The 23057-nt window shown below is 44.2% G+C and overlaps 1 protein-coding gene across 1 annotated transcript in view; it reads left to right on the forward strand.

Moving 5' to 3' along the window:
• Positions 1–1063: 1063 nt before the first annotated feature.
• Positions 1064–23057, forward strand: part of ARID5B (AT-rich interaction domain 5B) — a 175128-nt gene continuing 153134 nt past the window's right edge. Inside the window, exons 1-2 of the mRNA XM_072756122.1 lie at positions 1064–1561; positions 1994–2248. Of these exons, the coding sequence (XP_072612223.1) occupies positions 1541–1561; positions 1994–2248 (276 nt within the window). The 5' untranslated portion in view covers positions 1064–1540. The remainder of the gene's footprint in view (positions 1562–1993; positions 2249–23057) is intronic.

Consider the following 23057-nt stretch of genomic DNA (forward strand, 5'->3'; position numbering starts at 1 on the left):
CAGACCCACTTTAGAAAGATTGGTGCCAATATAATAGGATCGGGGCGGGAGGGGGGGTGGCGGGAGGTGCTGGAAGGAGTGGGAGGAGAACGGGGAAGGGGGTGGGGAGCGTGGGGAAGCGAGTACACCATTTTACATCAACACTGCGAAAATGCAATCTAGCCTGGCGGAGGACGGGCAGCTGGGTCGGGGCGAGCGAGGGCTTTGCAGTCTCTGCCTGTTCCTTGTTCTGTCGCTCTTAAGTTTCTCTGTGTTTGCATAATAGCCGTGCATGCAAACCTCGCAATGCTCCAGGGCTCCGGAACAATAAATATACACATTTAAAACCTTTATTGTCTTACGGTTCGTGCCCCCGGTTTTCAACAGCTTAATTTCTGGTTGTATTTAACTAGTTTGCAAATGGATTTTTTGCAGTTTCAAACTATTATGAGGAAGCTCCCCTCCCTTTTTTTTTTTTTTTTTTTTGGCGGGGGAGGGGGTGGGGGTGGGGTAGGAGTCGGTATATTATTCCTGTAGCGCTGGGTTATATAAACACATTATCATTTGAGAGCGCCCTTGGCGTCCATCAGCATTGTAAACACGTACTAGTGTATATACTTCAAAATTAAAGAATGCACACGCAGAACCGGGAGCCTGAATTCATATTCCGAGCAGACTCGCTGCTCGCATTTATTGATTTATCATGCATCGTTTATTGTTCCAGTCCCTAAATGCAGTCACTGTCCGTTCAATATTGTTTGCAAAATCCTGAGATGTGTGTGCACTGCTCACTTGTCTTTCTGGTTTTTTTTTTTTTTTTTTTTTGCTGAGTATTTTTTTTTGCGAAGCGAACAAATGCATTAATATTTATATGTTTATATAATCGATAACCCACTTTTCCCTTCCATGTAAATAGGCATCAAAAGATAATTTAACAGATTAGTTCTCGAAAACATGGCAGTGAGGAAGCGTAATTTAACTATCAAACAAATCTACATGTCTAATAACAGCAAATCTGCTAAGGAGCATTAGAAAGAGGAGCAGCGCCCCGGAATCTCTGCAGGAAATGTTCTTTATATTAGACATATACAAGCAGGTCCTGTCAGATGCACAGCGGAGCTCGCTAGCTCTCGTCTCCTCCAAAAATCTCATTAGACGACACCCCTAGACAAGGGAGATTGGGAAGAGGGAGATCTCATCTTCACACAGTTTTAGGGTGGATTTTATTTTTACAAGCCTTCCTATCTGGTTTTTGCCTTGATCCATCCGCTTCCCGCCGAGATCGGACGGAACCTTTCTTCCGATTATGAATTTGATCATCCCACATTTGGAAGGAAACCGACACGGTTTTGACAGGAGCTGAAAATTGAGTCGTCAGAGAAATATTAGGACATATTTTCAATCATTTTGGTGCCGAAGGGGAGGCAAGAGCTCAGTTTTATATTGAGACATTACGCCAGCTGAAGGCAGAGAATGTTTTTCCCTGCCAGGACCTGATGCAATCCATTCAAGCCAACAAGTTTGGAGAGAATGTTGAGTTCAATCAATTCAGAACGTCGAGATGGAGCCCAACTCACTCCAGGTATTTCGCTCTCCTCCGCTCCTCCGATCCCGGCACCCCCCGGCACCCCCCAGCCCCCCAGCTCACCCACACCTCTGCACCCACCCACACCCCCCACAAACTTTTCACCAAACTTTTACCCTCTGCATCCCCCCAAATCATTTTTATTGTTTAAAAAAATCCCTGCACTGATCATACATACATAATGTAATTTTACCGCCTCAGATGGAGAAGTAGGGAGAGGTGGCGGTGGGGGTGCCCGGAGTTTTTTTTTTTTTTTTTTTTTTTAAGGGAGGCAGAAAATTTGTGGGCTCTATTATTTTTCCACCCAGCTTTATATCTGTTGGCTCTTCTGTATTAAGAGTGTGGATGTCTGTGTGTAAATGTGTCTGGGAATAGATGTTTGTGCTCTGATGGCTACGTTATTTATTTGGTGCTTTTTTTCCCCTGCAGTGGGTCGGCTCACCGTGTGGCTTGCACGGACCTTACATTTTCTACAAGGCTTTTCAATTCCACCTTGAAGGCAAACCAAGAATTTTGTCCCTTGGCGACTTTTTCTTTGTAAGATGTACGCCAAAGGATCCGATTTGCATAGCGGAGCTCCAGCTGTTGTGGGAAGAGAGGACCAGCCGGCAACTTTTATCCAGCTCTAAACTTTATTTCCTCCCAGAAGACACTCCCCAGGGCAGAAATAGCGACCATGGCGAGGTGGTAAACTTATATCTCCCTCTCTTCTTTCTTTATTATCCCCCCCCCCCCAACACCAGTAATGCTTATTACAGGGCAAGCTTGAAAATACTGTATTCACTTCTGCAGGCGAGCAGGATCGACTCCTTTTTTAAAGGGGTAGCGCCACTAGCTGGGGCTCGAGTATTTTGCCATTGTCAGAGTTTGGCTGTCAGCTTTACAAAGAGGATCCAACTGCTGATTTTAGTCAAGATCAAATAACTTGTTCGAGAAGGGTTTTGTTCAAGGATGTGTGTGTGTGTGTGTGTGTGTGTGTGTGTGTGTAAGAGAGAGAGAGAGAGCGAGAGAGATCGTTCGCTCTCTTGCTCCTGCCGCTTGAACATCACATGCTTTATATATATATATATATTTTTTTTTTTTTTTTGCCTTTTAAGATTTTTACCTTCGCGTCTGGCTGGGTCGGGGCTGGGTGGATTTCTTTCGGTGGGTTTCGATAGGGTTCACTTTTTTTCTTCCCCCTTCTTTTTTAAAGTAAGTATTTGATATGTTTAAGAGGGCGGAAATTACGAAATGGAGGCAGAGTGAGATCAAAAGCTATTGAGTTGGCAAAGACGTGTTGAATAAAGTGATAAATGACAGGTACTGGAATAATACATTCAAATAACTTGCAGATCTGCCCGGGCGGATTTCAAAGCGGTCGTGTAACCGGCACAAACACGTTAAGCATTAACAACTATCTCTCGCCCCCACCCCCTCCCCCCCGGACGAGCCATTTGATGTTCTGGGTCTCGGTTACTCCACGCCGAGGGGACGCCTTCCAGCGCGGGGTTCGCGGCGCGTGGGAGCGGGGAGCGGGGCGCGGGGCGCGGGCGGCAGGCGGAGGGGCGTGTGCTCGGGCCCCGGCCCCGCGGGGCGCTCGGGGGAGGGCCCGGGCCGCGCCGGCACGTTCCTGGGCGGCCGCGGGGGCGCCGGCCGCGCTCCCGGGAGGACGCCCGAGGTGAGCCGCTGTCACCGGGCGCCGGCGGCCGCCTCCCTCCGGCCCTGTCATCTGGCGTGTGACCGCAGCTCTGCGGGCCCCCGGGGCAGCCGGCCGAGCCCCGCGCCGCGATGCCCACCGGGGAACTGTTGGGGAGGCTGTGCCCTCGGTGCGGCGGGGAGGGCGGGCGCGCGGCCGCCTGGCAAGGCTTTGTGTTGCCCGGGCGCGAGCAGGGGGATCACACGGAGACTTCTGAGCGCAGCCAGCTTCGTGCCAGGCCCTCGAGCTTTCGAGGGAGCTGTACGGATCTTTTTGTTAAATGAATGGTTCCCCGTTTAACTCATCCCGGAGCGTGGAGCTGCCTGCCAGTCCTTCCAGAATTTCTTGGTCTGATGGAGTTGATTGTACTTTTGGCATCGCCCTTTCACTCCCTCTCCCTGGATCGAATTACCCATCAGTGGTCTATGCCGGTTAATTACTGGAGTTCGTCAAAACCTTCGCCCTCCGATCTGCCTCCTCGGAAATAAGCCCCGCCCTCCCCCCCGCACGTCCCCCCCCCGCGCCCCCCCGCCCCCCGCCCCGCGCGCCCTCCCCCGCCCCCCGCCCCGCGCGCCCTCCCCCGCCAGCTCTGGGTTTTAAACGTTCCTACTTTCCGACGTCTGCCTGCAATTTTGCAAAGGTGTTGTTTGGAAATACTGTGAAAAATCCTGCAACCTACCAACAGGTTGAGCTCTTTCCCCCTCCTGAGGTCTAGCTCGGGCCCCCTCCCCCGACCCAACTTTCCTGCGCAGCTGTCTTCTTCCCCTCCCCCTCCTGATTTCTTATTATTTGCTTTTCAAATTTATTACTTCAACATGGCCTGTGATCTGGAAAAGGGAAGGATTAAATATCCAGAAAAGAGCTGGTGCCTAATAGACTTCTGACTAAACCCAGAAGGAAATTATTCAGTGTTTTATGAGATATTTTTGTGGTCACTCGCCCTCTCTCTCTCTCTCTCTCTCTTTAATTGAAATTGAAATATTTTTAAAGACCCCGAATTTGACCCCACTTGGTCCAGTTTTAATTTCTGTTGGCGTAATTAAATAGTGAATTCTGATTTAAGAATAAAAGCAGTATTGGCCGAAGGTTGCATCTGTTAGAACTGCTGATAATGAATAGTACACAGTATTTTTAAATACACGAATTAAAAAAAATTGTTCATTAAGGGGAAATGAAAGCGAGCCGTTGTAATGATCTGTACATTTCGTCACTGCTATATGAGCCATACCTCCGAAAATTAATCTTGCCATTTAAAAGTAAACTCTAGGGGGTTTGGGGAGGGAGATGGCTCTATTTATAATCCTCAGCTGCATATACATCGTCTAATATTATGCATGATTTGTTTTTTAATGCTAACACGGCTGGTAATTAGCTGTATGATTATACTTGTATATTTCATTAGGACTTTGGCTGATGTCATTGTGAATTATTCAGCCATATTAAAACAATTTTCAATTGAGATAATGACACGCCTCAAAATTATGCAAATGCAGGCTGCATTGTGCAAAATAATTATGACAAATGTAAAGCAGGTAGAAAGTTTCCCAATGCAGATCGGTTTTCCACCCTGGTGATGTCATTTCCCCCCTGGCCTAAGTTAGTCATTCATTAGCTGAATAGCAGCAGCAGTCTTCTCTGGAGGAGAGCCTACAGAAACCAGCATTTACTGCAGGCACCTAGAGGGGGCAACAGGGTCCTCTCGTTAAGAAATTTGCTTTGTTTTCACTTACTCCATTAACTTGTTTATATACAGTGAAATGATTTTTGTTATTGATTTTAAATAGTTTTGAATGATGCATTTAGCCATTTGCAAAGTGTAACTGAAAGAGAAAGGTTTCTTGGTGATGTGCACTGTTACTTGGAGAAAATGTTCAGCACATTTAATCAGCCAGTACAGTTTATTTTAAGTAACCAAATGGAGGTTAATAATTTCTTGATTGAGCTGACATCAGCATCCATTTCCAAAGGACAGCCAGGACTCGGTATGCTTTTTTGGTTTAAGAGAACCATTCTATTTATGATCTCTTGAAATGTAAAGACGTCAGTTCCAAAAGCAGGAAAATTATCATTGTGCAAGATTAGAAATAGCGTCCCTGTGTGGTGTGCTATGATCTGCGGAGGGCCTTTTTGGGGAATGCTTTATTGATCCTTGCAGTAATTGTATGAGGCTGGATAAGGCAGGACTTTGCATGCCATTTTACAGATGGAGACAGAGGCTTAGAGAAATTATATGGTTTGTCAAAGGTCACCAGGCTAGAACCTAGGCCTTCCTAAGCTTTAGGGTTAGTTTATTTTCCCACTGAATCCTACCCCTGGCACCAGAGTTTTAACACATCATATTATATTCTAGAAGTGTGCACTAATGTGGGCAGCTCCTTGTTCATTTTAGAATCATGACTAGTCAATCCATTTTGCCAGAGGTCACCAGATTTGGGGTAGCAGAACCATTCTTCTTCTATAAAGTTCAGCAAACTCGAGCTAGTGGTATCTACCAAGAACAGTTGTGTTTTAATACCATTATTAATAATCATTAACAATGTATTATTAGTACTAATAATTGTGATAATGACTTACTGCCGCCTTTACATACTTCCAGCGCTGGCAGCTGGCGTTGAGGAAGAGCAGTCTGGAAGGAGTCACATATTGATTCTGCAGCTTAGAATTTGTTTGACCTTGAACCCGGATGAACACTCTGAGCCTCAGTTTCCTCAGCAGCAAAATGGGGACAATAGTAAGGCTTACTGTGGGTTGTTGTGAATATCAAGAGGCACTAAATGGGCAAAAGTACTTCAAATACGGCGCAGTCCTTAAATAAGTAGAAAAGAGTGATGATTGTGGAGGCCTTTATTCTAGAAATTCTTAATTTATAAACAATAAGCAGGATTACTTTTATGCCTGTGTAGAGGTTCCCAGGCCTAATCATGATACTGTCTTAAATTACCATGCAAGTGAATAGCAGGGCCATCTACAAGGAGTTAAGTGTCTTTAGTAATTACCCACAATTGCCACATTCAGCCACTACTGGCAAAGTAGGCGGGTAATTGGTTCTGTTACTGGGTAACTTCTGATTACATTCATTTTCAAATTGCCAAGCGCTTAATCTATTGGCAATATACCCTCTTAAAAGACGTGGATGTGCAGGCTTGGATTTCAGCCTGGCCGTGGGCTGGATTCTACAAGAAGCTTTACTGGTCACCCGCAACTGTGCATGTGGATGAGTAAGTTAATGATGTCAGTAAGTCAAGATCAAGCACACTGAGCACTTCAGATTCTAGCATGTAGTCAGGATTTCTACTTATCTGGTTAAAAATGGTCAAAAACTCATATTCCAGACCCCCGTTGAAACTAACTCGATTGGAATCTCTGGAATTGGGGCCCAGGATCCTGCATTTTAAACATCGCCTCACTTTTCTCATCTATAAAATGGAAATATAGTAAACTACTCCCTAGGATTGCCTTCAGGATTAAATGAGTTGATACATGTAACGTGCCCACAACTGAGATTGGCACATAGTAGATTCTTCAATAGTGGTTGACTCATTGTTATTATCGTTAATATTCGTATTGTCGTTCTCCTCGATGTTTGAGAACACGACCACTGCCTTTCCTAAAGAAAGGTTTTCTCTATGAGAGGACAGCATATAGGTGAGTTTGCTAGGACAAATTAGCCAATACAGGTCTCCCCAAATCAGGTTGGCTTTCATCCAGATGATGGGTTTCGTTATGTCACCAAAATAAAAAGCTCCCTGAAGATTTACATTTCAGTATGAAAATATGTTGTCATCTGGATCGGCAGGATTTGTTTAAAAGATTGCCTGACTGTATCACATCTCAGGTTCATCGGACACGTTCTAAGATCTAGGAGGTGCTGCGCTGACTGTTGTGGCTGTGGATGAGTGGCTGGCCACTCAGTCTCTGGCCAGTATCCATGAGCTGACTTTTTTTAAATTTCCGAGCCCTCTTCAGTGACCTCACTGGCCTTGGACAATTTCTTTAGCTTTTCTGAGCCTGAGTTTTTCCGTCTGTAAAATGGATCTAATAATGATCTCTACTTTGTCAAGAGAATTAGAAACAAGCGAAAAGGGCCTGCCACCTAGCATAGCGCTTCCTACACAAGAGCTCAGCAAATGGGAGATGCAGTTACAGCAGTTTTTGGTAGTTTTAGTAATGACCTTCCACATGGAGAAGGAGTAACTTTGCTCTAACTGGTTGGCCCTTCAGAACTAGGGTGAGAACTCATGAGCTCTCTGGAGAGAATTTAGAGGACGGTGACAGGCATCAGTGAGCTCAGGCCTAAGGGCCAAATCTGGACCACTGTTTTTGTAAAGTTTTATTGGAACACGGTCAGACTCCTTTGTTTACGTATTGTTTATAGCTGCTCTCAGGTTACAGGGGCTGAGTTGAGTAGTTGTGACAGCGACCATATGGCCTGCACAGTGGAAATTATTTACTGTTTGGCCCTTTACAAAAGCGTTTGCTGACCCCTGGCCTATGAAGTTGATCATACAGGGAACGGGATTGTGTACTTTTTTTTTCTCTTTCTTACATGGGTTGGAGGAAGACCCAGTAATAATAATAAATAATTTAACAATATCTGTCAAAAATATGTACATAAACAAATCTGTTTCAGCATTGATTCTAATGATGTTAAAATTTGAGAATCAGTAGAATATGTACTGAGTTATATTTTGTGTGGTTCACATCCTAACTCCAGCAAATGTTGGTATCCTCTATCTTGAGTTAATCAAAAACTACTTGTTGAGTGCTAACCATGTCCTCAGAGCTCTGCTAGGTACAGAGATGAATGTAAAACAGTTCATGGTGTGACCCTGTTTCTCAAGAAGCTTATCAATCTTCATAGAGAGATGATATCAACACGTTTTTAAAAATGTAAAAACAACATAAGAACGTTATATAACACGTTGGTGAATTGTGCTGACAATAAATGTGATGTGTGTTCAAAGGAAGGCTCGCTACTGTCATGAGTTTGGAAAAAGCATTTATTCAGCTCCGCAGATATTGATTGAAGGCCTACTGTGTGCTGGACAACAGGATACAGAGATGAAGGAGAATGGCCTCAGCCCTCAAAGTGCTCATCATTTACTCCCATGGACAGACATTGGTCACAGAAAAGCTGTCACGCTCTTTCTGTACTCCTTGGTTCAAGTGGAGATTAACCAAAGTCACTATTTATAGACTTTCCTGATTCTTTCTGAAAACTGGAAAGTATTGTCTTTATCTTTGAAGCCTCTGTCACTCAGTGCGCATTTATAGAGCACCTACAGAGCCTGTTCTGGGCCCTAGGGATACAGTAGTGAACGAGATAGACAAGAATCCTGCCTTCAGGGCTCTTCCAGGGCTGTGGTTGGTTTTACCCTCCCCTGTACTCTGCACATGTGCTCTCTGTGATGGTTATCTGTGTTCTGTTCCTTTGCCTGTCCCTCCCCTCCCCCTCTTCCCCAGCCTGCTGCTGTTCTCCGGAATGGAGGGCTGTGCCTTACTCACTGCTGGGCCCCCCCAAAGTATTCAGCGCTGGTCACTAAGTATTTCTTGAATGACTGAATGACATCAGTCATCTAAAACGTTTTTTCCCACAGCCTGCTTTCCGTAAGGTCAGCCCGGTTTCTTCCTGGCAGAGGACCTACGACGGAGCAGTCACTCACATGTGGGCTGGCTCCAGCACACCCCACCTCACCCATTTTCTTTCTCTTCTAAAATCCACAGTTGTTTCACACCAAAGATGTGAAAAAAGTGTAAAGGGTTTTCTTGAAGAGTACTCATGAAAGAAATTGGTGCATATTTGAGAGTGATGATGAGTCTAGAGGCAGCATCCCCACGTTTGAGTACTTATCCCATCTTCAGCCTTCAGCTCATAAAAAGTTGGGGCTGTGGGGTGGCAGTCTGACCAGACACCGGCTATCGAGGGAACAGTCACTCCTCCTCACCTGAGTGTGGTTGGCAGTTCCTGTGAGCTAGCATGTTGCTCGGGCCGATGGTCTTAACTAGGCCAGTGTTTGATAGTGAGTCAAGATTGTAAGCAATTAAAACCTCCCTTGACATTTAGAGTGTCAGGCACCTACTAGGAAATGTTATTTTTATGAAGTACACGAGTCCATACATGTAAATACTTCGTTATTAATTATTAATAAAGTGTATCATTGTTCCTAGTGGCATCTAGTGATACATGACTCAAGCTCATTTATCAAAGTCTAGTTTTAACCAATATCCAGAATATAATTGCTCGAATCAAATGCATTTGCTTGTCATTTTTTATAGCCAGGGTAGTTGGATATTTGCCATCCTCCACTCAGAATAATACCGTAGCTAGTGATTACCCGTTGGTTTGGCTTTTAAAGAAATTTAGAACAAATTTATCGGTTGTTGGCTTAAAGATTCATCCTTCTCCCAGAAATGTGGTCTCAGATTTCCTGCATTTCTTGAAAACTCTGCTCCAGTGCCCTCGCACAGGCACGGATGGCTTTTTCCAGCCACACTGTGATCTCTGCCGGCTTGCCGGAGATTAGAACCCAGGCCTTGGCCTTCAGAGAGCACGGCTCGCATCCTGGACTGAGAACGTCCATATCGACAACATATTTCCGACATGCAGATGATGATTATTGCTGAAAGGATGCTTTAGAATCATGCTAATGGCATCAGTCTCCAGCACACACTTGCGTAAATTAATTCCGCTTTTAAAATCAGATGCACTGTTAGCAGCGTCAAAGATGGATATTTGACATTTATCACACTAGACGAGGACGTGTGGTTTAATTACATGAATTTTCTCTAGAATCTTTGCGGCTGTATAAAGAAACGCACAGTGGCGTGTGTCCTTGCACGTGTGACCATGAAGTTCACAGCCCTGTCCCACCCCTGTGCCACGGCGAGGAACGCAGCAGGGAGAGGCCATGCATTACTGTTCAATCCAGTGGCCCCAGAAACGTCTTTCCCCCTTACCATACCTTTCCCTTCTCGTGACTCGGAGCACACCCAGGCTGGGTAACACACCCCCTCCTCCCCGGAGCTGAGTTCCAAGCCTGATCGGTGGCACTAAACATTAAACTCTTGTCTTTGAGAATAATAGGCTTTGCTTTCTACACCCTCAAGCATGTTGAGCTACTGTGCAGGCTGGAAAATAAAAATGTTCTAATTGTGTCTTTTAAATAAGCATAGGAGTGAATTAATTAGACCATATTTTGTCTTTAGTTGCTTAGTTACACAATAGTATTCCTGAGCACGAGTAAGATAAATTGGCTCTTTTTGTGCTGCCTGTCCTTTAATCATAATTACTGTATTGCTTAGGAGAGTAAAGCATACATAGATTTTGAATTTTTTATTAATAGTCAAAAATATGCACATGATATATAAAGTATATGCTGTGCAACCTGTTTTATATGCTTTTATGTGGGAAGAAGTTTTATTGTGGTGGTAACATTTGCATTAGTTGCTCAAAGATGTAGTTCTGGGAAATACATAATTGAAATGTTTTTGAATTGCTTTTTCTGGCCTTTTCAATCTTATTCAAAATAATAGTGCCTCCAGTCCTGGAGCAGTCATTCTCATTTGATTTAACATCTTTCTTTGCACTGCATTGCGAGGCCCGGCCTTAACCCTACAGAGCCTAGACGGGGCTCCGTGATTCGTAGGCCTCAGACATCGCACCTTATGTTTTTGGGCTGAAGCTGTTGGGGGAGGGGGTGTCCGGGACAGCAGGGCAGCACAGCACCTGCATCCCGCAGCCATGAAATGCCCTTTGCCCTTGGCACAGTCCCACGTTCCTTGCAGAAGTTTCCAGGGTTAGAGATCATTAAGAGTTTGTTCTAACCGGGGCTGGACAATGCTATATTCTTGCCTTCTGGGGTCTTGCAAAATGGGATGTGGCTCCCAAAACTTGGGTTTCTGGCCCCCTATCTACACCCACCCTCCACCGAGGAGGTAGCAAGAGCTGGACAGCTTGATATAGTTATCGAACAATGGGAGAGTCTGGCTTAAGACGTAGGATGCATGCTGGGTAAATGTATGTGAAAATTGACCCCATTGTTCTGTTGTATTTGAAAAGCAAGTAAATTATTTACAGATATTTGCTAATTAAAGCACATGTTGTTTTACCAGCACAAAAGAACACAGTATAACTGGAGACAAAGAACTAAGTGCAAATAATTTAAACTTGCTAATTCTGTGTATTTTTCTTAAGGGAGGAGTGTTTTTAAAATATGTATAAATACATACATTATAAAGTGTGCGTGTGTGTATATACGGCTCTGCATGTGTGGGTTTTGGTTTGTTTTGTTTTGACACCCCCCTCCCCCATGGGGAGGCCTTACATGCTACAGGCCGAGGTATCACCCGTTACTTGTCTGTGGGCCTTCCCCAAGCCTCCTGTGGAACATGGAGGTGGAAATCATTGTGAGGGAGTACTGTCTTCCCTTTGGTCCAAGCTTTGCTTGCCGTCCTCTGGTTTGAGCTCAGCTCCAGGTACCACTGGAAAAACAGAAACTATCCAGATATTATACCAGAGTATAAAAACGTTCTTGCTCATTGCCTTGTTCTCTGACTTCCCTCCACGACAGGACAGGTTTGGTTGTTTTTCTTCTGTGAAAACCTGACCTTGGCGATATTCTGGTTGGAAATTGGCATTGTGGAATGAGGGCCTCTGACATGGGGTGAAGGGTTCCGATGCAGAGAAGGTTGCTGAGAACATGCTCAGATTCTCAAGAGACCTTCTCCTGGCTGGAATGTTGGCGTATCCATAGGTGCAGCCGGTCCCTCTGGTCTGCCAACTGCACAGACATGTTTGGTTTCAGGGGTGACTGGCTGGACATCCCTTTGGCTTTGTTAATAATGAGGATCAAGAAGACTTGCAGTGGTTATCTAAGAAAAAGACTGGGCCTGATTTGCCCTGGACATTTTAATAGACTTATAGGATATTCAAGAGAGCAAGTCCAGCCCCCTCTATTTAATGGATGCAGAAAGGCCCAGAACAGTCTTAGGCCTAGAAGCCAATGCCCTCAGACACAGTGGTCTGCTGCTTTGGGGAAGATGGGCTGCTCTCTTAAGGTTTTAGTCTGAGGAAAGTTAGGCAAGTGTTTCCCATGGGCGTGTCCCAGGTGGGTCATTCTAGTGCCCTGTCTTACACCAGTAGATGGTGTCTCTGTGTGACATCACTCGTATAAAATCACTAATGGGAATATGGACGTTAGTGCCAAAATACTTACCCAAGGGTCAGTGATAACGAAGAAACCAGGCTTCATGTTCACAGTCCCCTCTTTTCCATCTTCTTTCCTGAAGCTAGGAGGACCCTCAGATGGTATTATTTATATTGGCTTAAGAAAAGCTTTGCTGAGATGGCATTCTTGACGGCAGGTGGAATTGGCATTTCTGCCACTATCTGATATTCGTGGATGGTTTCTTCCATTCAGAAATGTTTATTGCATTCCTACTATGTGTCATTTCTCTCTAGTAGGGATATTACGAGTGAACACAGTGACTAGCACACAGATAAGGAATTCTGTTCTCATAGAACTTACTCATTCTCTCATAGTAAGAAGCAATTTGATTGATTTATCCAAAATGATGGAAAATCGTCCCCATACATTTTGGTCTTGGAACCACATTCGCACTTCCTTCTTCTAAAGTTTTCTCTTTTCTATGTATGCGCAGCCCAGAGAAAATGCCCCAACTTTCTCTTTTCCAAAACCATCCACCAAAGTTTTACACACAGTGTTTTCAATGAAGTTACATTTTCTGTTTATTGAGTAGCTGTTATGTGTGAGGCATTGCATATCTACGAATATATAAATTAAATGCTCTTCTAATTCTCAAAGAAATTCTCTTAGGTCGGTTGTATTGTGACATTTTCGTACTTTATAGATGAGGCGGCTGAGGCCAAAGGAGGAACTTGCCCAAGGTCATGTATAGTTAAGACTCAGAACCACGATTGAAATCCGGGTTTTCCATGATTCTCCCAGAACTGGTGACCTTCCTGTCCCCCTCTCACTTTAGAAGATATTGAGGGGCTGACAATGGGGCTTTCATTATATACTGACCAATTCTCTCTTTGAATTTTCATGAATATGGTTTCTTTTAGTCCTTTATTTATTAGTTCAGCATATGGCTTCTATCCTGCTCTCTAGGAGCGTGCAGACAAATTGGTGGTTGACAGATACACAGATGACTCAGTAATAATGCTGTGCACTTGAGGAATAAAACATTTAAAAGGGTTCCTTAAATCCCCCCCCCCCGCCAAGGCAGGCGTGTGGTGTATCTCACACATTGCACAGGAGAGGAAACTCAGCCTCAACCCCCCCCCCCCCCCCCCAAGAGCAACATCTGTGTGCTGCACAGGGCCCTGGAGAGACAGAGGTAAGAAACCAGGCAGATCCTGCCTTCGTGGAGCTTCCCGTCAGGTGGAGAGTGCGTAATTAATCAAACTGTCACAAGCAATTAGTCATTGTGTGGCATGGACAGCGTGACAGAGTAAAAATACAGGGACCTATGACAGGCATGCCTGGTCTTGTTGGGAAGCTCTGTGAGAGCGCTTTGGAAGAAACAACATTTGAACTCAAGTCCAGAGAGATTCTGATGAGGACTTGGGAAGAGGTTTCTTACCAAGGTGTGGAAGTGGGAGCAGTGTCCCTCCAGGAAGATTTCTGGGCTGAGCCTAGTCTTGGTGAATCCAGTAAACAGGTTAGAGATGGCCACTGATGCATACCGGAGGCACCTATTGTTCTAGATGTCATTGAGACACCTAGATAGCATCTTCAGAGCTGAATTACATTGGCCACCTGTGGAGATATTAAAAACAAGGGGTCAATAAACTAAGGCCCACTGGTCAAATATGGCCAGCTGCCTGTTTTATAAATAAAGTTTTATTGGTACACAGCCACTCCCAGTTGTCAACAAATGGTCTTGGCAGCTTTCACACTGTGGTGGCAGAGTTGAGTAGTTGTGACAGAGACCATGATGCGCAAAGCCAAATATATTTACTATCTGGCCCCGGACTAAAATGACATTAATAAAGGGGATAGTCAAATGAGATGCTTACGGCTTCACTCATCACCTTTTATTTACTCCTTACGACCGTAATACCATGAGGTGGGTTCTAGCATTGTCTCCATTTTGCGGGAAGGCAACCTGAGAGGTTAGACAGCTTGTCGAGGTTTCTAAATTCCTTCACCAGGTAAATGACAGAGACAGAATGGACTTGAGCTGTCTCAATTCCAAAACACAGATGGCAAATGCATTGCACTGTCCTGTTGACAAGTGGAGGAAACACAGGCACTATGAGAAAAGGGGTCTCAAATTCGCTGAGATGTTCCTCTGTGAAGTGAGGCCTCGCAATAACGGGATCCCTCTTTCATGGTCCTCTTCAAAAGCCACCTCCTCCATGACATCTTCTACTGTGTACGGAAGAAGGGGACCTAGGGCAGGTGCACATGCATGAGTGCCCACCAGGTCAGGTAGGTGAGACCAAGTGGAATGAGGCCATCTGAGAGAAAATATGATGCTTGAGGGAACTGGGGACATACGACTCATACAAATATTGCTACTCCCATCCTGCTGATCATTGCGGGGCGGGAATGCTGTTTCATATTGCCAGGTCTTTCCACTTTTCAAGAGAAGTGTCAGAAATCTGAGTTTTTGTGTGAGTTTAGTTGGCAGTTTAGTTCAACTTTCAAAAAACACTGTGGGCCAAACAAAACCTATCCTGGGTCTAGATGTGGCCCCCCATCCCCTCCCTCACCCCCAGCTGCCACCTTGCACTCTCTAGAGCAGAGCTTTGGACTATTCCATCCTTATACCGCTCTTGTATTTGGCCCATTTTCTGCAAATAAAGCTGTTGGTCCTAAAGGGACAGCAAAGAAATGAGAAGAGCAATGCCAAGTAGGCAAAGCCCTCTCCCTTCTCTCGAGCCAGAGTTCCACAGGTCTGGAGGGACAACAGGAATGGCTGTGCTGAGACAGCAGGGCTCTGTCCGGGGCCCGCAGTTAGGCCTGAAGGCACAGGACCTGAGATGCAGAAGGAAGCGTGCACGAGTGGGAACATGGCCTGTGGTCGTGCTGCAGGACACCTGGGGAAGGGAAGCGTGGGAGAGGCTAGAAGATCACTAACTCTCATGGATGGGGTGTTCTGAGGAATGAGGGGGACAGAGGAGGACATTCATCCTTGACAGAAGAAGCCATAGGCAGATAGAGAGGAAGGACATGGCAATATTGGCTGTGGTCGGCTCTGGGTGAGAGGGCAGGGATTTAATGGAAAATAAGGTCCACTGAGGCCAGACTTTAGGGGATCTAGCAGGTCAGTCTTGTCTTGAATCTGAAGGCAATGCTGATTAGTAATTTCACCTGTGCATTTTATCTTTCCGGTAGAAATATAAACTCTTCGTCTAGAAGCTTGAGAAAACCAAATGGGCATATATACTCTGCCAGTTAGTAGCTAGAGGTCATCTTGGTCTCCTTACTTAATCTTGTTGGGATCTCAGTTTCTTTACCTGTAAAATGGGTTCATCTTGCAGGGCCGTGAATATCCAATGAAATTTATATGGGCACAGAGCGCCAAACCGTGGCCTGGCGTCCTAGGCCTTTAGCAGGTGCTAATTATCGATCCTTCCTGGTCAGGGGCCAAATCATAACGTTATTGTCTCAATGAGGTGTGTCAGGTGCTAGACTGTTAGTAGCTCCTTAAGTAATGGATTGGCTGAGCAGTTGGACTATTAACTATTGTTCGAAAAATGGTAACTAAAAAAACTTAATTTGAATAGAGTTTTAACTTCCTGGTTTCCCGTCTGTCCCGAGGCTTTTCTGGCTAGGTGCAGAGTTTTTGATCCATGTTTGGGGTTTCTGGTCAAGTCTCTGTTCTGATCTGTACTATTTAGGCCTTAAAGGACCTTGAGGGGGGCGTCTTCCCCATCAACCACAACAACATAGGGTGAGATGGGAGGATGATGGCATCAAGAGACAAAATCTGCCTTCCAGATGTTCCATCTTGGTACGCCCAAGAAAGTGCAAACCTGCTTCTCAGGTTCTGCCCCCCCACACCTTGTGCTACAAGGAAACTGGTGTTGATCTGCTGAATGTGCACAACATTGAATTTATTTAAAATCGTCTCCCTCACTTTCTCGCTGTTTAAAAAAAGCCTCTCCAATTTCCTATTCTTACCACCCCACCCCACCCCCGATCTAAAAAACGTGTTTGACCCCTGAGATGCTGCCTCTCCCTCCTCCTCTGTTGGTGGTGGTGGTAGGGAGTGTATTTTGCACGTATCTTGAAGATGTACAAGGGCAGGTTCTTTTAAAAAGCAAAAAACCATCAGCAAAGGGATGCAAAGGGAAGGGAAGGGGTCCCAGCCAAAATGGCTGGGGGATCTCAGACGAAGGATCTTCAAAATAGAGACTGCCTGCTGGGCCATTAAATCCTTTTGCTTTGGGTTAATCCCACAGTGTATATCAGATTACTGAATTCAGATGAAAACACTGCTGTAGTACTCAGTCTCCTCACCAAATTATTCCAAAATCGAGTGTACATGGGTTATAAATACAGAAAATAATTGAATTCTGTGTGTCTTAAGTGAAATAATCTGTTCCATTCTGTTTCTTGTGAATATTCTCCATAATAGTCTAATTGTGTTTTGTGCTCCTGGGAGCTGAATGTGCGTTCAGCAACAATGCATTGGGTTGTAAAATATGCATCCCCAACTATCTGGGCAGGCAAAAAGAAGGATCTAGTAAAAAGGCTGAAGATGTTTTTCCTAATGCAAATTATATGAATCACATAAATGGTAGTGTCTTTTAAAATTATCAACAGGCTCTGGTTTTTTTCTTTCCAGTTATAGGTCCTGTTTCTCACTCCACATTTTTGATGTTATAGATCAGTAATTCAATAGACAGCCAAGCAGGTGTTCAAATCACTCCTGACCCCCCGAATTCCTTAAATGACCCCTCGAAGCAGTGGAGTGAAAACATTCTCAGCATGTCAGAATATTGAGATATCTCAGTTGCCTTAATTTTTTTTTTTTTTTTGGCTTTAATTTTTAAAGGCAATTTTCTGCCCTTTTTATTTGCTTGTTTGTTTCTCTTTTTAAGCAAAGAGAAGCCACATCTTGATTTTTGGCCATGAAGATTGGAGGATTGTGTATCTACAGGGCCCGAAATTGTGTTCATAAGCAACACAATTCTGGCTGGTCAGCTGTGCCAAGGGCTTTCCAAAGATGAATCTGGAAAAGGTGGGAGGAGGAAAAGAGAGAGACAAGGCTTGGGCTTCTTCTCTGGTAGCTAAGGATGTAATACAATACTGCTCTTGAAAAACATTTCTATTTTTAAACATAGGCCTTTTGGCTGCAAATTTTTATTCAATTCAATTCAACCCATATTTATTAGTATATCCGGGGTACTTTGGGGGCAAAGAGATGAGTAATATCGGCTCCTTTTGCTTTAGTTGCTTCAAGGAGAGAAAACATAAAGTTACCCTTACTTGGCAAGAATGTCTTTTACTTTGCCCTTTCATCCAGGAACGTATGCTCATATTGTTAAATAGTGTTCTTGGAAATTTTTGTGGGTCCTCACCCCCCCCAAAAAAGAAAAGTTCTCTTCTATAGGCAGTTGTTTCTGGATTTAGGCAGTTGCAGGAAGCGTTTTTCCACTTATCAACGGAAATTCGGCTAATTTTCAAGCGTAGTTGAAACTGGTATTTAGCACCTTCTTTTATAGACTTCATTTCATTATCATACAAAAATGCGTACATGTATCCCATATTAAAGATGAATATATTTAGTTATCTATTGTACAATAAGTTGCCCCACATTTTGTGTCTTCAGACCACATTTATTACTGTTTCTGTGGGCCAGGAGTGTGGGTAAGGCTTAGTGGGGTGCCTCTGGCTTAGGGTTTCTCCAAGTTGCAGCCGCGGTGCCCTCCTCAGCTATGGTCATTTCAAAGTTCACTTGGGTAGAATCTACTTCTAGGTGGACTCACTTGCCTGTTGGCAGGCCACAGGTCCTCCAGGGCTGTTGGACTGAGGGTCTCATTCCTTCTGGCTAGTGGCCGGGGCCTCCCTCAATCCCTCGCTGTGGTTTCTCCATGGGCCAGTTTCCAGTGTGGTGGCTGACTTCCCTCACAGCGTGTGAGACAGACAGAAGCCACAGACCTTTTGTAACCTAATCTCAGAAATGACATACATTTGCCTAATTCTGTTTGTTGGCTGATGTGCAACCCACACTCAAGGGGAGAGTATTACCCAAGGGCATTAATACGAGGAGGTGGGCATTGAGGGGAGCCACATTAGCAGTCAGCAATGGAGCCAGCCACTTTAGTGTAAGGCTAGTCTGATGAGGGTTGAATGATACTCTTTTTACCCTCTCTTTGCTCTTTTTTTTTTTCTCTCTCTCCTTTTGTTGTTACGTATTCTCCTTGGGTGGTTCCTTCCAAATACCTCTTCGCTCTTCTGGGCGTTTAATTATAGGAGACGTACATGGTAGACAGCAGATTGCTTTAATCTTTTAAAGATTTGTTAGTCTTAGAGCATGTCAACAAGCCATATTGGGTCTTTCTTAAACCTAACATCTTGATCAGTGAATTTGGAGAGTTTTGCTGGAAAGGGCATTGGGTCTGGTATGATGATAAGGCTGCGGAGAGAAGGGGAAGGAGGACCCTATACCTGATATAATTAAACAGGCTCCTTAATCTATAAGAAAACAAGTATGTTTTATGCACAGTGGTTGAGGAGGGGCAATAAATCAGATTGGTATATGTCCATGTAAAGACCTAAACATTCAAATGAAAGGGACTGTTGTCCTGGTTTGTGTTTCTGACGAGTGCGTCTACAGGAGATGAGCATGTCCTAGCTACCCACCAACCTTGTGCATATGTCAGAGAGCAGCTGGCCTTCTACTTTTTAAAGTCTGTGGAAATCAGCTATTTCTCAGGAAAACTTATCTATTTCTCTTTCTGGGAAGATATAACCTGGTTTTTAACAAGCTGTTCAAAGCATACATGTGTAGGCATAAAAGTTTGAAGAAGAGATGACATTGAGCAAATTTTGGTCCATTTTTAACAATGGAAGTTGATTTCTAGGGTAGCTTCCATGTTCAACCCACAGGAAACAGAGAAAAGGAATCTGGATTTGGATTTAGAAGCATGCATCAGCTATAAGACATGCACCATGGTGTGTGTGTGTGTGTGTGTGTGTGTGTGTGTGTGTGTGTGTGTTTAACCTTGAGTTTGACATTGTGCCTGTGTATCCTCTGTTTTCTCTGCATGCAGTATTCTGTATTCTTTTTCCCCCTCCTCCCCTCCTGTCCTCACCTTGCTAGCTCCTTCTGTTCCTTAGGGTAATAGCAGAGAGTCTTCTCCAACCACTCGATTTTGAACTCATCCCCAGTAACACCCCAGTCTTCCATGATTGCTTCTTCTCGTTCTTTTCCTTCTGCTTTTGTTTATGATGTGGCTTCTCTGCCCCACCCCTCTCTCCCCTAATGCACACACCCCACACATACGCTACACACTGCACTGAATGACGGTAGGCTCCAAGAAGATAGGGATTTTGGTCTGTTTTATTTCTGACTGTAACCCCAATGCCTGACATATAATTGGTGCTCCTTACATAACATATTTGTGGAATGAATGAAATCACTTATGACAGTTTCTCATTATATAAATCATAGTTAGCTGAGGGCTATTGTTGATTGTCTACCCAACTCCCCCCACCCCGACCACCAACCCCAGACAGGCAGCCATGATTCAGGGGTTTCTCTCCCAGCTACCCTAGCACCTAGCACAGCTTAGAGTAGATGCTCAGAACATCAAGAAGGGAAGAGTGAATGGATTCTCTGGCAAAGGACTAAAAAGAGAGGAGCCTTCATTTCCTAGCTGAGAATAGGAGGCTGTGAGCACCATGCATTTTTGAAGGGGCAGCACCAGTGTCTTAGTCATCCTTATCTCTCAGCCCAGTGCTTGGCACAGAGCACAGTCAATACAGGTCAACTGGATCAGATTGAGATGAATTAGGGAAAAAAATCGCTCCTGACAATAACACTGGATGTCGCTCAGCATGTGAATGCTCCCATGAATGCATTAAAGATGGTTCCTTCTGTATTCCCTCCTGCACCTGTTTTGTCAGAATGTCCAGAAGGACATGTGTTCATTCATTTGTCCATCTATCATCCATCTATCCATCCATCCATTTGTTCATTCATTCACTCACTCATTCTTTAAGCTCCATGTGGGAATATACCAGATACTGGAAGGCATGGAAGGCCATGCAAGTTTCAGCCCTGCTTTCAGAAAGCTTACCTTGAAGAGACCTGGGGCTTTGTACTCTGGTTTATGCAACCTCCCTGAGGTGTCAGAAGAGTTGGAATCAGGCCGTTGGAGTTGCTTGGGTCTGTCCCCCGTGCCAGCCTGCACACCACAGTCTTTGAACAGGAGCAGAAAGGTCACCAACTGTGGTTGCAAATTGGCTTTTGCATTAATCCTGGCTTATTCAAAAACACTCAATATTTTTCCAAACTGAGTTTAGAGCTTTTGATTGAAGCCTGAATCATTTACCACGGCAGAGCATATCACCAGTATAGGAAAAACCAGAACTTAAAAATACAAAGCCCCTTTAAGTAATCCAATATAGGATAATTACATTATTAAATAAAGCTGTGGGCCTCAAATTATTCCACCACCATAGTACACGTAAGGATAATAATGGGAACTATGCTAAGTGAACAGAGTAAAAAAAAATGTTTAACAAGAGGGAGCATGTCTAAATCATATGTTTATGTTTAAATGGAGGCTACACAAAACAGGAAGACTTACTTGGTTTCTACATTAAAGCATTCTAAATAGGCATGAGGCTTTTGGTGATGCTCTGTGAAGACTGCTCTTCTCATTAATGACAGCAGTATTTTAGGACTCCGTGCCAGATCCCCAATAGCCCTGAATAATTCAGACAGCCCTGAATAACATGGTTTTCATATACCAACAGAGGCAAAGAGTTTTCTTCTTCCTTTTAGGGTCCTTATGGTGTGTAGGTTCTGCTGAACTGTGGACCTGGGCAGGAGGTAATGTGCCTATAAAATTGGGTAAAAAAAGATCAGGAGATGTCAAAGGAATGGTTTGGAGTTGTTCAGCGTATTAGATCATCCGTGTTGGGTAGAAGTTGAGTTTGGGTTTTATTGTTACTGTTTTTGCTTTTATAGAATGTTCTCAACTGAACTTTAACACTCGAATTGGGCTCATTTATCTTCTTTTGCTTATGTTTTAATGGCCACAGCTAAGAATATGGGTGCCAAGCTAGTTTTTATTATAGCAACCTGTAGGTAGTTAAAAAAAAAAAAACCTAGGCTGTGGAGTTAAGACCCTATTAATTTGGCCAAAGGGAAGGTGGGCGGGCTCCACCATTAACGCGTCTTTCAGTATATATCAAATACTTGTCTGTTTAGGGAGGAAATATCTAGGACGCTGGGATGTATCTTTCTTTCTGTGTAGACAGTTTTTAATCTCAGGGAGGAAAAAAAAAGGCTCATCCATGGTCAATCTGAAAGGAAAGATATGAAACTGGGAATTAATGAGAGGATGTTTCTGGGCTTTCTTTAGAGATGGGCTTCTGGTCAGGGGAGCAGGCTGCAGCCTAACAGGTTTTAGATTAGCCTGTATTAAAAATGTATTTAGGACCATAAAATATTTAGGATTTTTGAATTACTTGTTTGATACGCAAATGCCTTCGGCTATGCCGTGAAGGATGGTCGCATTACAACTGACAAATCACACCTCAGAGCAGTCTTCTGTTTGCTTACTCCCTCTAATTGTGCCAGGATGGATTTCCAAAGTTCATTGAGCCACAAGCTTCACCCAAATGTCTGCAGGGAGGGAGGGAGGAGGTTGAGAGAGAAGGGGCTGGCTTGGGAAATTGGAACCCAATACACTAATGAGGCTCCATGGCAAATCCATTTCATCATGTTCAGGGAGTCAAATTAAACCTTAGCGCATACTTGAGAGGATATCTTCATCACTCAGACAACAGAAAATTCTTCACATTTTTAAAAAGCACATGAACGGCAATTCCTGTAATCTTACTTTGGGGACAAAACCACAATACAAATCAAAAATTAAAATCCCTTTGGCTGCCGAATGACCTTAAATCCCACCCCCAGCCCCCAAGACACTGTTAGGGCGGAGTTCCCTTATCCTAGGGTGGGAGTAGCATGGAGTGCTGTACTGAAAAGACCACAGAGGCTAATCTGCCAATGAGATGAGGGTGTTACCAAATCTGGCTTCTGGTTTCACCTCAGTTTTCTCATCTCTAAAATGGGCCTGAGAGCACCTACCTCAGAGGGTCCTTGGAGAGATCAGATAAGAGCTTGTCTGTTAAATTCATGGATTAGTGTCTAGGTAAAGTAAAACATCTCAGAGTTTTCCACTGCTCTTTCTTCAAGGACTGAGGGCAATGACTTAGGAACCCAGACAATTAGTGATTGCTTTCTGGCCCAGCTTCCCCTTGGAGGTACCTAGCAGTAACTACAGGTATCATTGTTCCCAGACAAAGAATTAAGAAGAGTTAGGAATACACACAGCTACTCACGGGTGGCATCTGGATACTCGTCACCTTCACTCCCTCATCTTCAGTTAAAATGATGTGATGTAGTAATAGTAATAGCCGTTGTGTCTTGGGTGCCTTCTCTGTGTTGACCATTGTACTCTGATTGCTTCAACATCCTGACTGCCCAAGGAGGCAAGGGTTTTTTTATCTTATTCCCCCCCCACTTTTTTTTTTTAAGTGATCTCTATGTCCAGGGTCGTGAGCTGGAACTCACAACCCTGACTGAAATCAAAAG

This window comes from Vulpes vulpes, chromosome 4 (genome assembly GCF_048418805.1).
Source record: "Vulpes vulpes isolate BD-2025 chromosome 4, VulVul3, whole genome shotgun sequence".
NCBI lineage: Eukaryota > Metazoa > Chordata > Mammalia > Carnivora > Canidae > Vulpes > Vulpes vulpes.